This window comes from Crinia signifera, chromosome 4 (assembly GCF_055691185.1).
Source record: "Crinia signifera chromosome 4, ASM5569118v1, whole genome shotgun sequence".
NCBI classification, from domain to species: domain Eukaryota; kingdom Metazoa; phylum Chordata; class Amphibia; order Anura; family Myobatrachidae; genus Crinia; species Crinia signifera.
The window spans coordinates 335,254,060-335,276,831 of record NC_139220.1 but is presented as its reverse complement, the minus strand read 5'-3'; the positions used below and the strand labels follow the sequence as shown (position 1 = coordinate 335,276,831).

Sequence of the window (22,772 nt, the reverse complement as noted above, 5' to 3'; positions counted from 1 at the left end):
GAGCAGATATAAGCGAAATATCCTTCGCCGCGTCACCCAAAAAGGCTGCAGACTCCTTTATGTGCTCTGCTAATTGACCAATCTCATCCCGAGACATACCTGAATCCAAACCCTCTAGGATCATTTCTGCCCATCTAGCATTTGCCTTGTTTACCCAGGCCAATACTATGGCAGGTCTAAGCTGGGCACCCGCCGCCGTGTAAATGGTCTTTAGGGTGGCCTCTAGCTTGCGGTCCGATGGATCCTTCCAAGAAGAAGCTCCCGGAACCGGCAATGTCGTCTTCTTGGATAACCTGGACACAGACGCGTCCATTGGAGGCGGAGTCTCCCACTTGCCTAAAGCAGCTGGATCAAAGGGATATAACGATGGAAAACGTCTAGGCATCTGAAAACGCTTATCCGGGTTCCTCCAGGCTGCTAAAAGTTGATCCTGGTTTGGACAAGGAAAAACAATAGCAGACCTCTTTGTCAGACCAAACAGGTCCAATTCCTGCGGTTGAGGAGCAGGGTCCTCAGGTAAATTAAGAACCTGCTTCACTGCAATAATAAGGGCCTCAACGCCCCCAGGGGTAGGCTCCGGTTCAACAGGATCATCCTGCACCTCCTCCCACTCTCCTTCCTCCATTTCTTTAAACGGAGGCTCCTCGTCAGAATCATCCGACTGAAACGCAGCCTGTAAAGGCCGCTTCTGGCTAACAGAAGCCTGTTTCTGGGTCCTATTCATTGAAGAAGCTAAGGACTCCACAGACTTAGCCAGGGTTGAGGCCCATCGCTGGTTCAGCCCTGCGTGACTCTGCCAATTCCGCCGATAATTTGGACATATTCCCTGCTAGCAGGGAAGCCCAGTTAGGAGCAGTGGGCTCGTCTATCAAAGACCCCGTAGGGGAGGCAGAACAGACCTGACAAAGCGTTGGTTTGCCATCTGCAGAGTATTGAGCAAATTTGATGTTACAAGAAGTGCAAATGAATGCCTTCTTGGAAGCCTTGGTGCCTGACCTGCCCGTCATGCTTCCCGCGCAAGTCCGGTCCACATGACCTCTTGCGCCCTCCACACACACACACCACACTAAAGACACCAGGGGCTGCGGGACCTGGAGGGAAACAAGCTTCGACACCCCAGAATTCATCCCTAAATATCTACCCACAAGGGGTTAACAGGAGTCGCTGGCTGCAGTAGTCCTATGGAATAGGAAAAGAGCAGCCTTTTACACATAGCAACAATTGTCTGTGTGTGTGTAGCGCATAGCAAAGGGCCGCGCCGTGCCCGCCTCAGGCTTAAAGCCTAAACATTACATCACCCCCTCCCCAGCAGTGTCTGTAACAGCGCCGCAGCGCGCACCTCTCACTCGCGCCCAGCGCTTTGCTGACCGCCCGCTCCACTCCCGCACACCCCTGCCCCTACAAACACTAGGACAGGGGAACCAGAGCAGGAGAGCCGGCAGAGAACAGGGCTGCAGCGGCGGCGCGAATTCCAAGATGGCGGCGCCGCGATGCTGCTCGTGAAAACGGCAGCAGTTAGGAGGGGGACAAAAAAGCATAGTACTTACCCTGAGGCTGCTACCGCTTGCGTGGCTGGCAGACCCTTTGTAGCATAGGGCTGGCAGGAGCACAAAACGTCTGGGCAGGCACCTTTAGAGAGGCCCTGACCGACAACCTGGTTCAGAACCAGGGGCGCAGGAGACCCGGACCCAACCTTTTGAAATAAGCAGGGAAGGGCTCTGTATTCACAGTGTAGATAGTAGAAAAAACGAACAACCTGCAGGAGCAGGTAGAATGAGTGACCAGCTCCCTGAGCACAATTTTCTAACTGGGGCTGATGGGGCTTAGAGGGGAGGAGTAGCCTTCCCTAATCAAATTAGTAGTGCCTGGCTCCCAGCTGTCCCAGCTCTAAACCCCAATGTGAGTTCCAGTGTCACCTGCTGCATGATAGAGAAATAAAGGATATGCCGCTGAGAATGAAATCTTGAAGATCCTGTGATTTGTCTGATAAAGACAAGAAATGTTTTGAACTCTGAATCCCTCTCCCATGTTGTATGATCGTGTATAAAGAGCTAACGTCAGCTGTCACTAACAGATACTCTTTTTTCCATGTGATGGATTCAATGAGTTTCAAAAAGTCTCCTGTGTCTTTTAGATGAGATTTGTTTAAAGACACTAGGAGTTGGAGATGATGGTCTATAAACATAGACAAATTACTGGTAACCAAGTCCACCCCGGAGATTATGGGGGGTCTATTAGGCTTTTATGGACCTTGGGTAAAATGTATATAACTCGGGTAGTCGGTTTTTCATTTAAAAGGAATTTAACTTCTGTTGAAGGTATTACATTTTTTGCCAAGGCTGTTTTAAGGAGATCTTCAAGTTTTAACTTGAGTTTTAAAACAGCCTTGGCAAAAAATGTAATATCTTCAACAGAAGTTAAATTCCTTTTAAATGAAAAACCATACACATACATTTTACCCAAGGTCCATAAAAGCCTAATAGACCCCCCCCCCCCCCCCCCGGTAGACCCATAATCTCTGGGGTGGACTCGGTTACTCGGTTACCAGTAACCAAAGCTAACCTGGCTAGCCTTTCCTCGTAGCCCAATGTACCAACCCTAACCTGGCCAGCCTTTCCTCACAGCCCAATATAACCATCCCTAACCTGGCTAGCCTTTCCTCATAACCCAATGTTATAACCCCTAACCTGGCTAGCCTTTCCTCATAGCCCAATGTAACCAAAGCTAACCTGGCTAGCCTTTCCTCACAGCCCAATATAACCATCCCTAACCTGGCTAGCCTTTCCTAATAGCTCAATGTAACCTCACATAACCTGGCTAGCCGTTCCTCATAGCCCAATGTAACCAAAGCTAACCTGGCTAGCCTTTCCTCATAGCCCAATGTACCATCCCTAACCTGGCTAGCCTTTCCTCATATCTCAATATAACCATCCCTAACCTGGCTAGCCTTTCCTCATAGCCCAATGTAACCATCCCTAACCTGGCTAGCCTTTCCTCATAACCCAATGTTATAACTCCTAACCTGGCTAGCCTTTCATCATAACCCAATGTAGCCATACCTATCCTGGCTAGCCTTTCCTCATAACCCAATATAACCATCCCTAACCTGGTCGGCCTTTCCTCAGCCCAATGTAACTGTGCCTAACCTGGCTAGCCTTTCCTCTCAGCCCAATATAACCAAAGCTAACCTGGCTAACCTTTCCTCACAGCCCAATATAACCAAAGCTAACCTGGATAGCCTTTCCTCACAGCCCAATATAACCACACCTAACCTGGCCAGTCTTTCCTCACAGCCCAATATAAACAAAGATAACCTGACTAGCCTTTCCTCGTAGCCCAATATAACCATCCCTTACCTGGCTATCCTTTCTTCATAACCCAATATAACCATCCCTAACCTGGCTAGCCTTTCCTCCTATCCCAATGTAACCATCCATTACCTGGCTAGCCTTTCCTCACAGCCCAATATAACCATCCATAATCTGGCTAGCCTTTCCGAATAGCCCAATGTAACCTTACCTAACCTGGCTACCCTTTCCTCATAGCCCAATGTAACCAAAGCTAACCTGGCTAACCTTTTCTCCTATCCCAATGTAACCATCCCTAACCTGGCTAGCCTTTCCTTACAGCCCAATATAACATCCCTAACCTGGCTAGGCTTTCCTCATAACCCAATGTTACCACCCCTAACCTGGCTAGCCTTTCCTCATAGCCCAATATAACCATCCCTAACCTGGCCAGCCTTTCATCATAGCCCAATGTAGCCATACCTATCCTGGGTAGCCTTTCCTCATAACCCAATGTAGCCATACCTATCCTGGGTAGCCTTTCCTCATAACCCAATATAACCATCCATAACCTGGCTAGCCTTTCCTCATAACCCAATGTAACCATACCTAACCTGGCCAACCTTTCCACATAGCCCAATAAAACCATCCCTAACCTGGCTAGCCTTTCCTCATAGCCCAATATAACCATACCTGACCTGGCTAACTTTTCCTCATAGCCCAATAAAACCATACCTAACCTGGCTAGCCTTTCCTCAACCCAATGTAACTGTACCTAACCTGGCTAGCCTTTCCTCATAGCCCAATGTAACTGTACCTAACCTGGCTAGCCTTTCCTCATAGCCAAATATAACCATCCCTAGCTAGCTTTTCCTCATAGCCCAATGTAACCAAACCTAACCTGGCTATTCTATCCTCATAGCCCAATGTAACCAAACCTAACCTGGCTATCCTTTCATCATAGTCCAAAGGAACCATACCTGACCTGGCTAGCCTTTCCTTATAGCCCAATGTAACCACACCTAACCTGGCTAGCCTTTCCTCATAGCCCAATGTAACCATCCCTAACCAGGCTAACCTTTCCTCATAGCCCAATGTAACCATCCCTAACCTGGCTATAGCTTTTCCTCATGGCCCAATATAACCATTCCTAACCTGGCTAGCCTTTCCTCATAGCCCAATGTAACCATACCTATCCTGGCTAGCCTTTCCTCATAGCCCAATGTAACCATACCTATCCTGGCTAGCCTTTCCTCATAGCCCAATGTAACCATCCGTAACCTGGCTAGCCTTTCCTCATAGCCCAATATAACCATACCTGACCTGGCTAACTTTTCCTCATAGCCCAATAAAACCATACCTAACCTGGCTAGCCTTTCCTCAACCCAATGTAACTGTACCTAACCTGGCTAGCCTTTCCTCATAGCCCAATGTAACTGTACCTAACCTGGCTAGCCTTTCCTCATAGCCAAATATAACCATCCCTAGCTAGCTTTTCCTCATAGCCCAATGTAACCAAACCTAACCTGGCTATTCTATCCTCATAGCCCAATGTAACCAAACCTAACCTGGCTATCCTTTCATCATAGTCCAAAGGAACCATACCTGACCTGGCTAGCCTTTCCTTATAGCCCAATGTAACCACACCTAACCTGGCTAGCCTTTCCTCATAGCCCAATGTAACCATCCCTAACCAGGCTAACCTTTCCTCATAGCCCAATGTAACCATACCTAACCTGGCTATAGCTTTTCCTCATGGCCCAATATAACCATTCCTAACCTGGCTAGCCTTTCCTCATAGCCCAATGTAACCATACCTATCCTGGCTAGCCTTTCCTCATAGCCCAATGTAACCATACCTATCCTGGCTAGCCTTTCCTCATAGCCCAATGTAACCATCCGTAACCTGGCTAGCCTTTCCTCATAGCCCAATGTAACCATCCCTAACCAGGCTAACCTTTCCTCATAGCCCAATGTAACCATATCTAATCTGGCTAACCTTTCCTCATAGCCCAATGTAACCATCCCTAACCTGGCTAGCCTTTCCTCAAAGCCCAATGTAACCAACCCTAACCTGGCTAGCCTTTCCTCATAGCCCAATGTAACCATCCCTAACCATGCTAGCCTTTCCTAATAGCCCAATGTAACCTCGCCTAACCTGGCTAGCCTTTCCTCATAGCCCAATGTAACCATCCCTAACCTGGCCAGCCTTTCCTCATAATCCAATGTAACCATACCTAACCTGGCCAACCTTTCCTCATAGCCCAATGAAACCGTACCTAACCTGGCTAGCCTTTCCTCATAGCCCAATGTAACTGTATCTAACCTGGCTAGCCTTTCCTCATAGCCCAATGTAACCATACATAACCTGGCTAGCCTTTCCTCATAGCCCAATATAACCATCCCTATGTAGCTTTTTCTCATAGCCTGTGATGACTCCCGGATTCATGTGTGCATGCAGGGACCTAGCGCTCGTATCCGCCTTGAGAAAGGCAGCGTTTACAGCTGTGCATGGTGCCCGAGAGTCATGGGTTCTAGGATCACACAGTAAGGCAACAAAAGCAAAGGTACAAAATGCTCCTTTATTTCATATTATCAGTACATATGAAAACCATATCCACACAACTAACACTACACAATACAGGTAGCACTACTACATAACACAGCACACACTAACTATTATCAGAACCACACAAAGATGAACACTTCCCCTTCCCTTCCACAGTCAATAGTAACCTTGGGCAGTCTATGAGCTGGGGCACAGCACGGGGTGATGCTCCTGCAAAATGTTGGTTGCTGGATGGGCTCCCCTGAGCCGGGGCCGAATGCACACCGCTGATCCTGCAGGTGATGAGTCCCAGCCGCTTGGCCTGTTGGTGCTGTCGGGGTCCTGGTGACCTGGATGCAAACACTGGCTGCTGGCCCGGAAGATGATGCTGATGTTCTGGTGGGGTCTGGAGGGACCTCAGTCTCCTTCCATCTGGCCGTGCCTCTCAGGGTTAGGGATCCAAAATGTTGTACCCAGAGCTGCTGTTTCAGCCCATTTTATCCTTGAGTTCTGAGTCAGGATTGGTTGTTGCTTGAATCCTGAGATGTAAATGGCCCCTGAGTTCTGTGTAGGGATTGGCTGCTGCTGGAACCTAGGAAAACAATGTTCCCTGGGGTTCTTTGGCTCCCTGTGGGTCTGGTGCCGGCCAGTCTATAACAAGCCCAGGGAGAAACAAAAGCCAGATAATTGTGCTGATAAGGTGGTGGGCCAGCTGTGAAGTCAAAATAGACCCTATTGTTGGTTGTGAAGTCTCAGCCTATTCAGCTTGCTGATGCTTCCTGTGAGAGAGGGGGATGAGATAGGGGGGTGTCGGCTGTCGACATTTCCTGCTGGCCTCAGACACCCTTAGAGAAATAGTACAATCCTGCGTCTGGCATGGCGTTCTCAGGCCTGAAAATGTCCGGTAGTCACTGGGCACTGTTTAGGAATAGGTGGGTGTCCACCCCCCTGTGTTGGGGTGCAAGCCTGTAGGGCTTTAGGGGGGACTACCCACTGACGAACTGGGGTGGGGCACCCGAAGGATCGTCACATTCCTCCCCTTCCTAAACCCGGTCGGAGGGGCTGGCTCTTGGATCGGGGCCAGTCGGGAGGATCGGGGCCAGTGGTTTCCTGGGAGCGGGATCTGGCTCCTCCTGTCGGGACAATTCATCAGCATTGGCATGGTCCTTCCCCGTTTTGTGAGAGATAGAAAAATTATAAGCTTAGAGGGCAAGGCTCCACCGTAGCAGCCTCCCATTCTCCCCAGACGTTTTTTGAAGCCAGCTCAGGGGGTTGTGGTCTGTCAAGACTGTGAACTCCTTCCCATAAAGATATGGTTAGAGCTTCTTTAGGGCCCACACAATGGCTAAACATTCCTTCTCAATGGTGGCATAGGCCTTCTCTCGCTCCACCAGTTTCTGGGATAGGTTCACTATGGGGTGGTCTCAGCCATCTGCCCCTACTTGGCTTAAGATGGCCCCGAGCCCATGGTCCGAGGCATCGGTCTGAACTAGGAACCATTTGTCAAAGTTGGGGGTGGCTAGCAAGGGGGAGCTGGACAGGGTCATTTTGAGTTGGGAGAAAGCCTCGTCACAGTTGGCTGTCCACACTATCTGACAATGGATACAATGGAATCTCAACCTAAACAAAAAGTCCTGCGCAGTAAAATAACAAATTCGAAAGATAGAATAGCTGCTATTGTGAAGTCCAACACCCCATCCGCCTCTCCCAAATGGCGGTTTACTTGAACTACAGACAGGTGGGTACCAAACGGTACCAGTTGGGGGTCGATCCTCAACAACAGCGCTTGAGGGAAATGACTCTACCACACTTCCCTTAGAAGTAAATGGCGTTCCTCTTCTCCAAAGGTATATAGCATGGGTATATTCAACCGACATCCCGATCAAACCTTCATGTATACCGTCCCATATACAATATCCCTCATAGGAAGAAATAAAAACTATATGGTGCAGAAAAACCTTTTATTTTGGACACAATTAAAATTCACAAAGAACAACAAGTCCAGGAGATAGAAAAAGGGTGGATTTTACCGCAATAGGTGGAGAACCTGGTGGAATCGGTTCTCAAATGGGCATGTGGTACAGTGATCTTAACCCGGGCAGGTCACAGCAAAACAGTCCCACTGGCAAGAAATCCCCTTCTTCCGTATCCCCTGGTCCGAATGGCAACACAGCTACGCCAACGCGTTTCGGACACTACATGTGTCCTTTTTCAAGGAGTGTAGCTGTGTCAGTATAGATGGCCACTTTATAGTACAGCTGATTAGTTGTGCGCCGATCACCGGGTCCCGTTCTGTTCGTTACGTGAACTTCCGGTATCGGAAGTTCACTTCCGGGTGATGACGCGCATAGACGCTGCATGCGTCCGGCTCCAGTGTTCCCCCTGTCTCATGCATCACTTCCGGTACACACGGTCATGGACGGGGGGCTTGTGTTTACAGTCCGACTTGCCCCACTTCCTGTTTTATTTCACATGTTACATCTTCTGCGTCCATTCTTTCAGAAAGATGTGTTGAGAGTTAACCCATTCCAGGAAGGGTACCACACTCATGGATGAATATAAGGAAGTGGTCCCACCGATTTTCCCCTTCCTGGAATGGGTTAAGTCTCAACACATCTTTCTGAAAGAATGGAAGCAGAAGATGTAACATGTGAAATGGCCTGGAGCTTGTTATTTCTCACAGGATTCAGGACCGTTACTTTCTGCCCTGGGACCATTTCCCGGAGGCGAGCATGCTGGTCGTACCCTTCTCTTTGCTTGTCCTGGGCCTTGACTAGGTTCTCTCTGGCTAATCCCATCATTCGCTTCAGTCGCGCCTGCAGTTGTTCAACGTACTGCAGAACCGACTGTTCTGGGTCTCTGAAGGTCCCTTCCCACCCTTCCTTGACTAGGTCTAGGGGCCCACGTACTGAGTGGCCATACAGAAGCTCAAAGGGGGAGTAGCCGGTGGACTCCTGCGCCACCTCGCGGTAAGCAAACAGGAGTTGCGGCAGCGCCTTCTCCCAGTCCTTCCCCTCTGAGTGGACGTATTCCTTGAGCAAGGACTTGAGGGTCCTGTTGAACCTCTCACACAACCCATTGGTTTGGGGGTGGTAAGCGGTGGTCCGGAGAGCCCTCACCCCCCACTTCTCCCACAGGGTCTTCACTAGCTCACCCTGAAATTGTGATCCCTTGTCAGTGAGCACCTCCTGGGGGTACCCCACCCTGCTGAAAATGTACACCAGGGCCTGTATCACGTGCTCCGCATCTATGGAGGCGAGGGCCACTGCTTCAGGGTACCGGGTGGCCACATATACCAGAGTGAGGATGTACTTTTTGCCGGAATGATTGGGCACCTTTAGGGGGCCTACAAGGTCTATCGCTACCCTTCTGAATGGTTCTCCTATAATGGGCATGGGCAACAAGGGGGCTTTGGTTGGGGCTCCGGCTAACCGCTGGCAAGTGTCACAAGAGGCGCGGTACTCTTTCACCTCACGCAACACCTTACGGGTGCCCAGGTGGCCTGCTGCTGGGATGTCATGTGCCAGGGCTAGGAGCTCAGGTCTATATGCTGAGGGGACTATCAGTTGTTTGGGGGAGGTGCCTGGCCCCAGGTCAAGACGTACTGTGACTATCCTATACAGCAGCCCATTTTCCCAGACTATACGGTCCCCGGTCCAGACATCTGCCATACAGGAGAGGAGCCTTGCTGTATTTCATTTTGGGAATTCACCATCTGTATGCGGTTACGATTGGGGTATAAGGCCAATACCCCAGTCACCAGGTACGGTGCAATCTATGGATACATACTGCACTTAAGAGACTGGGTTCCCTTCTAAAAAAGAAACCTTGATGAGCCTGTACCAGCAACATTCATTTGTGAGTACGGTACGCATCCATTACTGAAAATCCACCTATGGGGTTGCACAAAGTGGGTCATGAGTCCCCGACCCAGGTCATTACCTAAGTTGACTTTGGCGGGCAGTCCACTGAGCACGCCCACTTCTACGGTCCCTTGTCCGGCCTTCCAGTCCATTTGAACCCGGGCTACAGGAATATCCCTCTCCTGGCCTCCTGCGGTGCGGATGGTTACTCGCTGCTGTGGCAAAAGGAGGCCTGGAGGTGCTAGGTCGTGCTCCACAAGGTTTAGGGAAGCTCCAAAGTCTCTGAGTCCAGTTACTTCCCGACCCTCGACCCATACTGGCTGCATGTGCCCCCGCATGTTTTTGGGGGCAGGTGCCCCAGGATCGCCTACCAGGTCATCGGCATAGACCCCCCTCATTGTCCTCATCCCCATCTGTATACAGGTCCTCCTCCTCCGCCCCTTGGACGACTGCACGTAGACGAGGGCAACTGGTGTGGGGCGGTCTTGACCTCAGGGGGCAGTTCCGCTGTAGGTGCCCTGGCTGTCCACACCTGTAGCAGTCATGAGGTCCCATTGGGGTTCGGGACATGGACATGGGGAGGGAAGTTGGCTGCCGGGGCTCTCGGGGCCTCCCACCATGGGACCAAGGATTTGGCGAGAGGCTTCCCTGGCTGCCTGCTTCCCCTCTGTCCACTTTCGGTAGATACTCCACGTAGAAGCTACCCTCCCTCTTCCTAGCACTCTGGAACCGCTGGCGGTAGGTTTCAGCGGTGATCTGGAATCGGGCCAATAGCGCCTTCTTGAGCTTGGCATAGTCCCCACAGCCTGGACACTGAGTCCCTGGTAGGCTTCCAGTGCCTTTCCAGTCAGGCTTGGCCCTAGGTACTTGAGCCAGTCCTCTAGACCTACCCGGTGGACTCCCATCAGGTTCACGAACATCTGGAGGTGTGTGTCAATGTCCGTCTTGGCCTCCCGGAGATGCTCTCCCCTAGTGCTGGAGGGCTTATGGAGCTACTGTGTTTACTATAATCTGGTTATAACCGCTATTTGGTCCATAATGCTTAGTGTGTGATCACTCCGGGCCTACCCCAGTTAACCCTATATTGCAGGGATGGGGCCCTCCAGCTGTAGTTGAACTACATTTTCCAGCATGCCCTGCTACAGTTTTCCTATTTGGCCATGCTAAAACTGTTGCAGGGCATGCTGGGATGTGTAGTTCGACAGCAGCTGGAGGGCCAGAGGTTCCCCATCCCTGCTACAATGAGTAAAATGGAAATAATCTTGAATGTCCAGTCTCATATTTAATTGCAAAGCCAGTTATTTATTGAGATACGTCTGGATTACTTACATTATAGGCATATGTGGGCAATTCACCACAGAACTGCCTGTCTCAAAATGGCCGCCATAGCATCTATCGTTCCAAATTACCTAGATCAGTGGTTCCCAACCCTGGTCCTCAAGTACCCCCAACAGTGCACGTTTTCCAGGTCACCCGGCAGGTGCACTCATTATTCAGGCACATTTGAAAAGATCCACAGGTGGAGCTAATTATGTCACCTGGGATTCTGTGTGGTGACCTGGAAAACGTGCACTGTTGGGGGTACTTGAGGACCAGGGTTGGGAACCACTGACCTAGATGAATTACGTGCAGGCTTTTAGCATTGTAATACTACAAGTAAAATACATATGGAAGTTTCAGTACATCATTATCATGTGGTTCTTCATGGCTTTATGCCCGGCGCTCATGTGACCATTTCACATTCATTTTATAAATCAACAACAAAATGGAAAGCAGCTGTTGTGGTGCAGTCTGGGGGCTGACGCTGAGGTCAGGGAACATTGTGACCAGCTATTAGTTAACAATACATATTAAAGTTCATAAACATATATATATATATATATATATATATACTGTATATATAGACAGAATGGGTTTAACACTCCTTGAAACAGGTTATATCTGCGGACGGTGGCCTCACAAACATAGTATACATATATATATATATATATATATATATATATATATATATATATATATATATATACACAGTGTCGCACACAGGTGGTGGTGGGGGTATTAGGTACCCATAACCCCCCTTACAGACAAGAAAAAGCAGGGATGATTTTACACAGCTCTGAATATGATGAGGTTCATGTTATATTTTAGCGGCTTAGTAATGGAGGGACAAAGGGCGTGGAGCTGCTGAGTGACATGGACAGTGAACTACTGGAGTGACAGATGTGTATAAACAGCACTACTGTGACCATTATGTGTAGAAGGGGCACTAATATGTGGTGTAATAGGAATCAGGGGCACTACATGCGGTGTATTGTGTATATAATTGTACTAATGTGTATTGTAATTTTAGTTGGAGTTACTGTTCTTATGGGACTATTATCCCTTTATGGGAAGTAGGGCACAAATTCCTTGGCACTGATCAAGGTCTTGGGGGGGGGGTTAGGGGAAAAGAGTACCACCACCTCCCAAGGAACACTTTAAGCCCTGCTCCTATACATAATAAAAATCAACAAGGGTAATAAAATCACACATAAAACAGCCTAAATAAGACTGGGGTTTGCTATTTGGGCACTTGTTCCTATTTTGCCTGGGAGCAGATGGTATTACCATACAGTGTTCACTGATGGCAAATGGAGGTAAGAGGTCTCCAGAGAATATAGTTACCAGACTGGTCACCGCATGGGTAAGTAGAGAATCGGTGACCACTTTGTACGGTGACGTCAGAGTTATTTGTTCCTGTTGGATATTCAGCATCCAGATGGTAGTGATAGGCAATTCCAGAGAGTAAGCACCTCATAGTATTCAATTCCTCCTTCAGGAGCTTGAAAGAATGTCCCAAGGCTGGTTCAAGACGGTGTAGCACTGACGCGTTTCACTGACCACCTATGGCAGCTTTCTTTCAGGAAGCTGCCATAGAGGGTTAGTATTGCCGCTGGAACCAGCCTTGGGACATCCACCAACCAGATTCCACTCATCAGTCTCTAGGTGCTTATAGTTATACACCCGAACAGTACACATAATGCAGCATGGAGGGGCTCAGTGAAGGTGGCGGTGTAGGTGTGTAAGTGTCTGATGGGGTCACACAGAGAGTAAAAGGACAGCTGTCCTGCCTCATAATCCAGGTATATCCTCACTCTGTCACAGGGGATATTGCGCGGTAACTGAACCCACTTACTGTCATGTAGCAATAAGTACTCATTAATATACCCTTTATATAAACACCAGGACTTGTTATTCTTCCCAATGATTGACTGGTTTCCTCTCCTATCTATACTGGGGTAACACATCCCCACCCTCCAGTAATCTGATTCCCTGACATCCACCTCCCAGTAATGTCGCCCTGAGGAGAATCCCCTGGTGCTGATTACCTGACTATACTGAAATCTCTCTGGTGTTACTGGGCTTCCTTGTTCTGGTGAGAAGAATGCAGTTTTCCTGTCACCTGATATCTGTATATCATACCCAGCTGTGGTTACATCCAGTAATAGGTCTGTAGGTTCCAGCATATAGACACCAGTATTTATAGATATCATTATTTTATATAATCTTTCCTGCAGTTTCCCTGAAATGAAACCCACATCCAGACCTCCTGCACCACGGACCTGGTTATCATGTCTCTCTGTGTCCTCAGTGTCACACAAGTCCCCGGTGTCTGGTTCCTGTAAGACAGTCACTGGGTCAGACATGTTACACAGCTCCTCAATGTGACGCATCTTCCCGGACAGCTCGTCCTTCTTTATTTCCAGCTGCTGGATCAGATCAGCGACGGAGAGTGAAACGTTCTCTTTCCATGTGGAGATCCTACTCAGGACTCTCTTCTCCAGGTCATCCAACTGTCTCCTGATGTCTCTAAACAGGACAGTGACTCTCTCTGTTACACCCGCTGCTTTTCCCTGATCTTCTCTCCTGCGCTCCTGCAGTCTCTGGACTCTTTTCTCAGTCTCCGCTCTCTTTGTGGTCAGTTTCTGCAGAACATTCCTCAGCTTCTCCTTATTCTTCTCTGAGGCCTCATCCAATGACTCCATCCGATGTCCTCTGTGTTCCCCAATCAGACAGCAGGACACACAGATACAGGCAGCATCCTCAGTGCAGTAATATCTGTAGAGTTCCTTATGGACGGAGCATTTCCTGTTCCCCAGGGCAGTGGTGGGGTCGCATAAGACGTGTTCTGCTGACTTGCTGTGTACTCTCAGGTGATTATCACACAGGTGGGCCTCACAATGCAGACAGGACTTAGCAGCAGGTACAGGAGAGTGAATACAGTAAGTGCAGCAGATCCCAGTCTCCTCCTGATCTGGCCGAGCAGACAGGAAACTCCCCACTATGTTACACAGTGTTATGTTCCTCTGCAGTACAGGACGCTCCTGACACTCTGCTCTGCACTCAGGACAGCTATAAACTCCAGCCTTCTTCTGCGTATCCAGCACACAATCAATACAGACCCGGCAGAAGTTGTGGCCACATCTCAGGGTTACAGGATCTGTATAAATGCTCAGGCAGATGGAACAGTCCAGCTCCTGTCTCAGATCAGCAGACGCCATCGCTGCAGCAGGAGAGAGAAATGAAAGTGAAGGAAAGTGAAACCAGTGTGCACAGTTTCCACATAGGATAACACTGTGCTGTCACTTACATTAAATCCATTGGTCAGTTCGACTGAAGCACACACCCAATATAAAAGAGACATCATACCAAATGCAAACCACATATTTTGTATATTTTACACAAAAAGTACTTTATTAAAAATAATGTTCATTTGTAATGATTTTGTGATTACAATATGTATAACTAAATAAAGAGTTTTACCTGTCACATGTTAAACTGCTGTCAGGGGCAGTTTGAGGGGTGGCCTGACAATGCTGTTCCCAGGAGCCTGGAAGTGTACAAATGCAGTTACCCCCATTGCCGAGATTACCTCCCATGATCCATACTTGCCTACTTTTGAAAACTAGTTTCAGGGAGATTATGGTTGGTAGTAGAATTTTGCCATTGAGGGGGGCGTGTTATGCTCCACCCAAAGGGCGTGTCTAGTTCCATATATGGAGAGATTGAGAATATAGCACCAAGAAACGTGCTACAGTACATCTGAGAAGAATCCAAATGTAGATGAGCCCCAAAGCAGTTAGTAAGAGCTGCTGTACTTGGTAAAGTGCTGGGAAACGGAGCTGATGATTCAATGTAAATGTATCTGTCTCTCATTCCTCTTCTCCCCAAAAATGTAACAGTGTAATGTGGGCTAGGTGACATGAGGGAGATTGCTAGACTAATGAGGGAGAGAGGGAGATTGCTGCTATGTCAGCAGGGAGTCCACTATGTATATATATATATATATATATATATATATATATATATATATATATATATATATATATATATATATATATATATATATATAGAAAATACAAACAAAGGAGCGCTCCATAGTGCAATATGTATAAGCAATTTATTTCATGCAGCTTTAAAATTCACGTAAAAGCAATGGGTAACGTACCCTAATTGACGGTTAACACAACCGCAGTGATGAACAGCATGGATTTGTGTCAACACACAGGGTGGCGGAGAGGTTACACTCACACGTCTTGGTAACAGCTTGATCGACGCTAGGCCACGCTCCAACGCGTTTCGTCATCAAAGGACTTCGTCAGAGGGCTGGCCTAGCATCGGTCAGATCCCTCATTTTAACAGGTGAGACATCATTAATTAGGCTTCATGTGTGTATGCTTTAATCTTATTGGATGTTCCTTTAAGGAGCCTTGCCATATGTCACAATGTTGAATCTGATTTTACTCACCTGTTACAACGAGTTACAATACCCATGATCAAACATCATATCACATACATAATTTTAATACATCAATCATAAAAAAATTATACAAAACGACATTATATAAAACAGAGCTAATTTAATAAATACACATTTAATGAGAAATAAAAAAAAAAACATTCAATGAAAAAATACACTTAAAATTCATATTGTGCTGCATATAATCCAATGCACTTCCACTTTTGGATTCCGGATACTTATACTTAATACTTAACAAAAGCTAGGAATTTTGATAGAAAAGAATTGATTAGCTATAAGACTCCAGAACAAAGGTTGAAGGAGAATAGCCTGTTTTGCCCCTTTGTAACACAATTTAATGTGAAAAATAGTGATATTTGGCAAATTTTGAATAAATACTGGTACCTGATTAAGATGGATTCAGTTTTGGGAGATAAAATCAGCCAATATCCAGAAATTGTGTTTAGAAGGTCTACAACATTAAAAAATAAACTTTCTCAAAGCCTGTTACCAGTTATCCCCAAGGTACAAGATAATGGCACAATTTGCGGTACCAAGGTGCAGGGTTTCTTTACATGTGGGAGATGTAAAATGTGTACACACGGTATAAAGACCAAAACCTTCACAGATGGCAATGGAAAAGAAAGAATTATTAAATCTTTCATTAACTGCAATTCGACCTACATAGTATATCTCCTGATCTGTGGATGCGGAAATACTATGTGGGAAAAAAACAAAAGAATTCTCAAGGTGAGATTATTAGAACACTATCGTAATATAAAGAGAAATGTGGAAAACCACAGTGTGCCAAGGCATTTTTCATCATGTCAGATGACCCTTGTAACATGAGATTCTTTGGTTTGGAACAAGTAAACCTCGATATAAGAGGTGGGGATAGAGACCGATTATTATTAAAAAGAGAATCGTTCTGGATATATACAATGAATTCCCTAATACCGGGAGGTTTAAACGAAGGGGTTGAAATTACACCCTTTTTGCGCTGAAGTGCAAGATATGGGAGTAAACTCACTCTTCTCCATGCTTGCATTAATATTAACATCTTTACCTGTACCTTTTTGTTATATTTTTTGTTATAGTTATATCAAAATCATATAAAAATCAGCCTTTGCTGTATGGTTATATTGTCTTTGTTATATGGATTTAGTATCTGTGATTAAATATAATGTGTAGGGTAAATATCACATATTGCCCAAGGTCTGTTATTGCTCTCGTCTATTTTTAGAAAACAATTGCATATTATATTGAGAAAAAACTCTTATATCTATATTGGGATGTATGTCTCTTTAATTAGAGACAGATTGTATAGACTAGGATTGCAAAATTGGTCTGTGTGTACGATGTGCCAAAAAGCCTGTCTTTTGAAAATTTGTACCAAGTAAAATCACTTTACGGTAATTATATAGAGAATACTCTTGAAAAATATGATTGTTTGTCGCATATATGTTCACTCTAGGAAAAATCAAAACGGAGCGACATGTGGTCCGCAATATTATTCACTGTCTCTTTAAGATCTTTTTCAGATAAGCTTCAATCCTAATATAGAGGTAAAAATACAAAGCCTCATAAAAAGGATATGGTGACATTGAAGAATTAAGTATAAGTATCCGGAAACCAAAAGTGGAAGTGCATTGGATTATATGCAGCACAATATGAATTTTAAGTGTATTTTTTCATTGAATGTTTTTTTTTATTTCTCATTAAATGTGTATTTATTAAATTAGCTCTGTTTTATATACTGTCGTTTTATATAATGTTTTTTATGATTGACGTATTAAAATTATGTATGTGATATGATGTTTGATCATGGGTATTGTAACTCGTTGTAACAGGTGAGAAAAATCAGATTCAACATTGTGACATATGGCAAGGCTCCTTAAAGGAACATCCAATAAGATTAAAGCATACACTCATAATGCCTAATTAATGATATCTCACCTGTTAAAATGAGGGATCTGACCGATGCTAGGCCAGCCCTCTGACGAAGTCCTTTGATGATGAAACGCGTTGGGGCGTGGCCTAGCGTCAAACAAGCTGTTACCAAGACGTGTGAGTGTAACCTCTCCGCCACCCTGTGTGTTGACACAAATCCATGCTGTTCATCACTGCGGTTGTGTTAACCGTCAGTTAGGGTACGTTACCCATTGCTTTTACATGAATGTTAAAGCTGCATGAAATAAATTGCTTATACATATTGCACTATGGAGCGCTCCTTTGTTTGTATTTTCTAGATTGAGTGATCCTTCGAATCCAGGTGTTGATAGGAGCTGCCGGTCATAAAAAGACCAAAGTGCAGGAGACTGGAAGTTTGGGTATTAACCCTTTGGAAATTGGACTTTTATGGGACTTGCGCACCTACTACCTGTTTTTATATATATATATATATATATATATATATATATATATATATATATATATATATATATATATATATATATATATATATATAGTTGTGCTCAAAAGTTTAAATACCCTAGCAGAATTTGTAATTTTCTGGCCATTTGTCAGAGAATATGAATGATAACTCACACACTTTTCTGTCACTCATGGTTAGTGGTTGGGGTGAAGCTATACTCACAACTGAAACTACCCAGATGACCCTGATCAAAAGTTTACACATCCTGCAGATTTTGGCCTTATAAAATGCACACAAGTTGACACAAACGAGTTTGAATGGCTACTAAAGGTAACCATCCTCACCTGGGATCTGTGCTTGTAATCATTGTGTGTGTATAAAAGGTCAGTGAGTTTCTGGTCTCCTGAAAGACCCTTGCATCTTTCATCCAGTGCTGCACTGACGTGTCTGGATTTTGAGTCATGGGGAAAGTGAAAGAACTGTCAAAGGATCTGCGGGAAAAGGTAATCATGTTCAGGTAGACCAACAAAAATATCAGCCACAACTGCCAGGAAAATTGTTCGGGATGCAAAGAAAAATCCACAAATAACTTCAGCTGAAATACAGTGGTGTGATTGTTTCAAGATGCACAATAAGGAGGCATTTGAAGCATTCTTGCCTACTTTTGAAAACTAGTTTCAGGGAGATTATAGTTGGTAATACGAGTTTGCACAGCGCCCCATTGAGTGGGCGTGTCATGCTCCACCCGAAGGGCGTGTCTAATTCCATATATGGAGAGATTGTGCAAAGAGATTGTGAACATGGCACCTAGAAGTGTGGGTGTGTGCTGCTACATCTGAGAGGAATCCAAATGTAGATGATCCCCAAAGCAGTTAGTAAGAGCTACTATACTTGGTAAAGTGCTGGGAAATGGTGCAGATGATTCAATGTAAATGTATCTATCTCTCATTCCTTTCTCCCAAAAAATTTAACCGTGTAATGTGGGCTAGGTGACATGAGGGAGATTACTAGACTAATGAGGGAGAGAGGGAGATTGCTGTTATTTCAGGGGATGAGGGATCTGTAAGTGAGCCATGGATCCCAGCTTCTCCTTCTCCCTGCCTGGGTATCTGGGTCCTGTGTAACCTGTAATCTTATAACAGCTTCAGGTCCAGTGACAGAGACCCCTCCTGAGTCCTGACCCAGTGTGTAATATCGCTGAACCCGGGATTTTTGTCAGTGGAAACGGTGACAGGGTAAAAATCCTGGGTCCGATTTTTTGGGTGGTGAAGTGAGCGGCGTAGTCCCTCCTGAGTCCTGACCCAGTGTGTAATATCGCTGAACCCGTGATTTTTGTCAGTGGAAACAGTGGCAGGGTAAAAATCCTAGGTCCGATTTTTTGGGTGGTGAAGTGAGCGGCGTAGTCCCTGCAGCAGATGGGAACTAGTAACTAGTTCCCACCTGCTGCAGAGACCCCGCCACACACTTCACATATGCCACAGGGACCCCCTGCCCGCCAGCGCTACCCACCCTGCGCTGCCAGACCGCGCTGCCTGCCACCCATGACCTGCCACCGCAGCAGTGGGGTGGTGGGTGTGGGGGCCCCCAGATGTGTGGGGGCCCCAGGGCGACCGCCCCTATCGCCCCGTGTTGCTAATCCACCACTGCTGCCAGCATTTCCGCCGGACACCCAGCATTTCCCCCGGACACCCAGCATTTCCCCCCAGACACTCCCAGCATTTCCCTGGACACTGCCAGCGTTTCCCCTGGACACTGCCAGCGTTTCCCCCCTGACACTGCCAGCATCTCCTTGGACACTGCCAGCATTTCCATGGACACCCAGCATTTCTCCTGGACACCCAGCATTTCTCCTGGACACCCAGCATTTCCCCTGGACAATCCCAGCATTCCCCTGGACACCCAGCAATTCCCCCGGACACCCAGCAATTCCCCGTCACTCCCAGCATTTCCCAGGCCTGCATTTTTAGTAGCACCTCTAATAAATGGCCAGTTGCCACCTCCAGACACCTTCTTCCTGTCAATTACCTTGCATTTAGAAAAAGTTGCAGGACAGATTTGCACATGCGCACTGCATACCGAAGGCATGTGCAGTTTATCGATAATCGGCCACCATGCAAATTGGCAGCCATGTGATCAGGTCTGAATAGGGCCCTTTGTTCCATCTGGTGCTGATGGTAGTGGATACGCCCCGCCAATAACTTAACATCCGGCAGCAGAGGCGGTATACGGCTCAGGGGCTGGGTCAGACAATAGGCTGTAGGTCTGGGAGCAATATCAGACTGACGCATTTCGCTGTGTTCTGGATAATCAATGAATGACTATATAACTTTGTGATTATATTGTAGTGGTCTGGATTATTGTAGTATATATCATTCATTAATGGGCTTGTAAAAAAATTGTTGCTGTCCGTCATATATTGTATCTATTTCTGAGGAATCACTATAACAATGTTTCATTGTCAGTCATTGATCCGTACCTTACGGTTTGAGGTTTATACATCTATTACTCGTTATTCTTATTATCACTATAATGAGATATTATAACGAGATATTAATTATATTAACTATATTCAGTCTCTCTACTAAAAACAACAGACTTGGGACTCAGATCTAGATGAGTGATCAGATATGTAGAGGCTAAGGAAGTGAAGGAAGTGAAGGAGCAGTTATATATGTTAGCACAGGAAACGCCTAATAACTTTCATGTAGGTACTTTCATTTTCCTCTAAAAAAACTATTTTGCTGGAATTAAGAAAGAGCAGCCAGCACTTGCCAGTTACAAGCTTGATGATATGCGTTTCACTATGGCTTTCTCAGCTGACATACGTTTCGCTATGGCATTCTCAGCCGAAGTACGTTTTCGCAATGGCTTTCTCAGCTTACGTACGTTTCGCTATAGCTTTCTCAAGGCAAGTTAAACATAGGAAAGAGGGGCATGATGCAATTTCAATGTGATAGATTACAACACTGATCACATGCATAGTGGCATTTCGTAACACCATATACATTAAAATTTTGCAATGTAAACAGCAAAGAACAGCTGTACATTTTACTTTGAAGACTTCTGGGTTTATGACCTGGGAGTTCTTCTTGATCCTGCATGCCGGACAGGCAAAGACCAAACCTCCTTGTTGGGGTCCATGGCAAAAAACACTAGTGTTCTAAATTCAGTTAGACAGCCAGCACCTGTCTATGTGAGCCAAGCAACCGAGCAGAGTACTCAGCCAGTCCCAGCCTCCCTGTGTGGCCCTTCTGCCACTGGTAGCACCCATTGGCACAATGATACAGTATATAATCATAAGACATCAGCAAAGAAGAAGAACAGCTTTCACTATATTTTGGACCCGATTCCATCACCTGCTGCCATTTTATTTAAAAACACAAGAAATACAGGACATGTAGAAATTGTTCTGGTTTTTCAATATACGGTGTATAAGCGAGTTGTAGGGCCTGATTCTCATTTATTTTCTGTTCAGGGTAAATACTGGCTGCTTTTGCATGTATATATTACATCTGCCCCACCTACAGTGCAGCATTGTCTTACCCGGTTCTCTCTGCACATGTTACATCTGCTCTCCCCAAGGTGCAGCAAGGTCTTACCCGGGTCTCTCTTCACATGTTGCATCTGCCCCCCCCCCCCTTTCAGTGCAGCATGGTGTTACCAAGGTCTCCATGCACATGTTACATCTGCACCACCTGCAGCGCAGCATGATGTTACACAGGTCTCTCTGCACACATTACATCTGGTGTTGCCCAGTTCTTGTTTTTTTTTGCTTTACTTGCAGGCATGATTCGGGCGTTCATATGCTTAATCACTCACATTGGAGACCATAATCTTATGGAAAATCTGCAACTAAAGGAGTACAAAAGAGGGTGTTGCAGGCGCAGCCTAGGCATATGCAGAGGCACCATCAGGGGAAGAGTGGATACTCTCATTAGGATAAATCAGCAGGTGCACCTATAGCAGCAGGCGGTAATGTGGACGCAGCAGCATGATGCTCAGAATGGGGAGCAGACAGGGAGGCACTAGGGCAGTGGTTCCCAAACTTTTTTGAATCACGGCACCCTAGAGTATTAGAATTTTTTTCACGGCAACCCTAGATCAAAAGTTAGATACCAAGAGCTTCAGAAAAAAATATAAATTAAATAAGTTGCACTTCTATGTCATCCTTAGGTCCAGGTATGTGGTGAGGAACATGATTCACTTCTGTTTACCCACATATGTTATAATTGGAAGTCACAATCACTGATTTTCCTTATTACATTAACCATATATAATTTGAATTTGTCCTGGACCAATAACCCAGGGCACCCCTGCAACTACTCCGTGGCACCCCTGGGAGCCACGGCACACAGTTTGGGAACCACTGCACTAGGGTATTTAGGGGGAGTCTATAACTCAGCGGCTGATGTTTTCATACACAGAGGATTCTTGGAAGACTCTCCGCGGTTTCTGGAAAATAAAGCAGAAATTAAATGTATAGGTTTTCATTTTTAATAACAATACATTTGAGAAAGTTTTCTATCATTTGTATTTTGAAAACCAGATGTATATTACAGCATTCAGAGTGGGCTCTAGGTCATACAACACCTATAGCAGAGAAAGGTAAGCTTGTAGCACCAGAGAGGCTGAGGAACTACAAATTCTAGCATGCTCTACATGGCATGGGATACTCGGGGTACTGCTAAATCTCAGATTAACAACCTGCCCTTCTCCCATCTCTATGGTGTGATTCCCCAGTCACCGCCTGTCCCTCCCCCATCTCTATGGCGTGATTCCCGGACCTTCCTGTCCCTCTCCCATCTCTATAGTGTGATTCCCCAATTACCACCTGTCCCTCTCCCATCTCTACAGTGTGATTCCCCGGTCACCGCATGTCCTTCTACCATCTCTACAGTGTGATTCTCCGGTCACCGCCTGT

General features: G+C 46.2%; 2 protein-coding genes across 2 annotated transcripts in view; both read right to left on the bottom strand.

Moving 5' to 3' along the window:
- Window positions 1-10,985: 10,985 nt before the first annotated feature.
- On the bottom strand, window positions 10,986-14,239 carry LOC146076018 (E3 ubiquitin-protein ligase TRIM39-like). Its single transcript, XM_083185789.1, has one exon. The coding sequence runs from the start codon at window positions 14,237-14,239 to the stop codon at window positions 12,680-12,682; it is 1,560 nt and encodes a 519-aa protein (XP_083041915.1). The 3' UTR covers window positions 10,986-12,679.
- Window positions 14,240-21,182: 6,943 nt separating this feature from the next.
- Window positions 21,183-22,772, bottom strand: part of NFAM1 (NFAT activating protein with ITAM motif 1) — a 43,920-nt gene continuing 42,330 nt past the window's right edge. Inside the window, exon 7 of the mRNA XM_083180699.1 lies at window positions 21,183-22,303. Within this exon, the coding sequence (XP_083036825.1) occupies window positions 22,250-22,303 (54 nt within the window). The 3' untranslated portion in view covers window positions 21,183-22,249. The remainder of the gene's footprint in view (window positions 22,304-22,772) is intronic.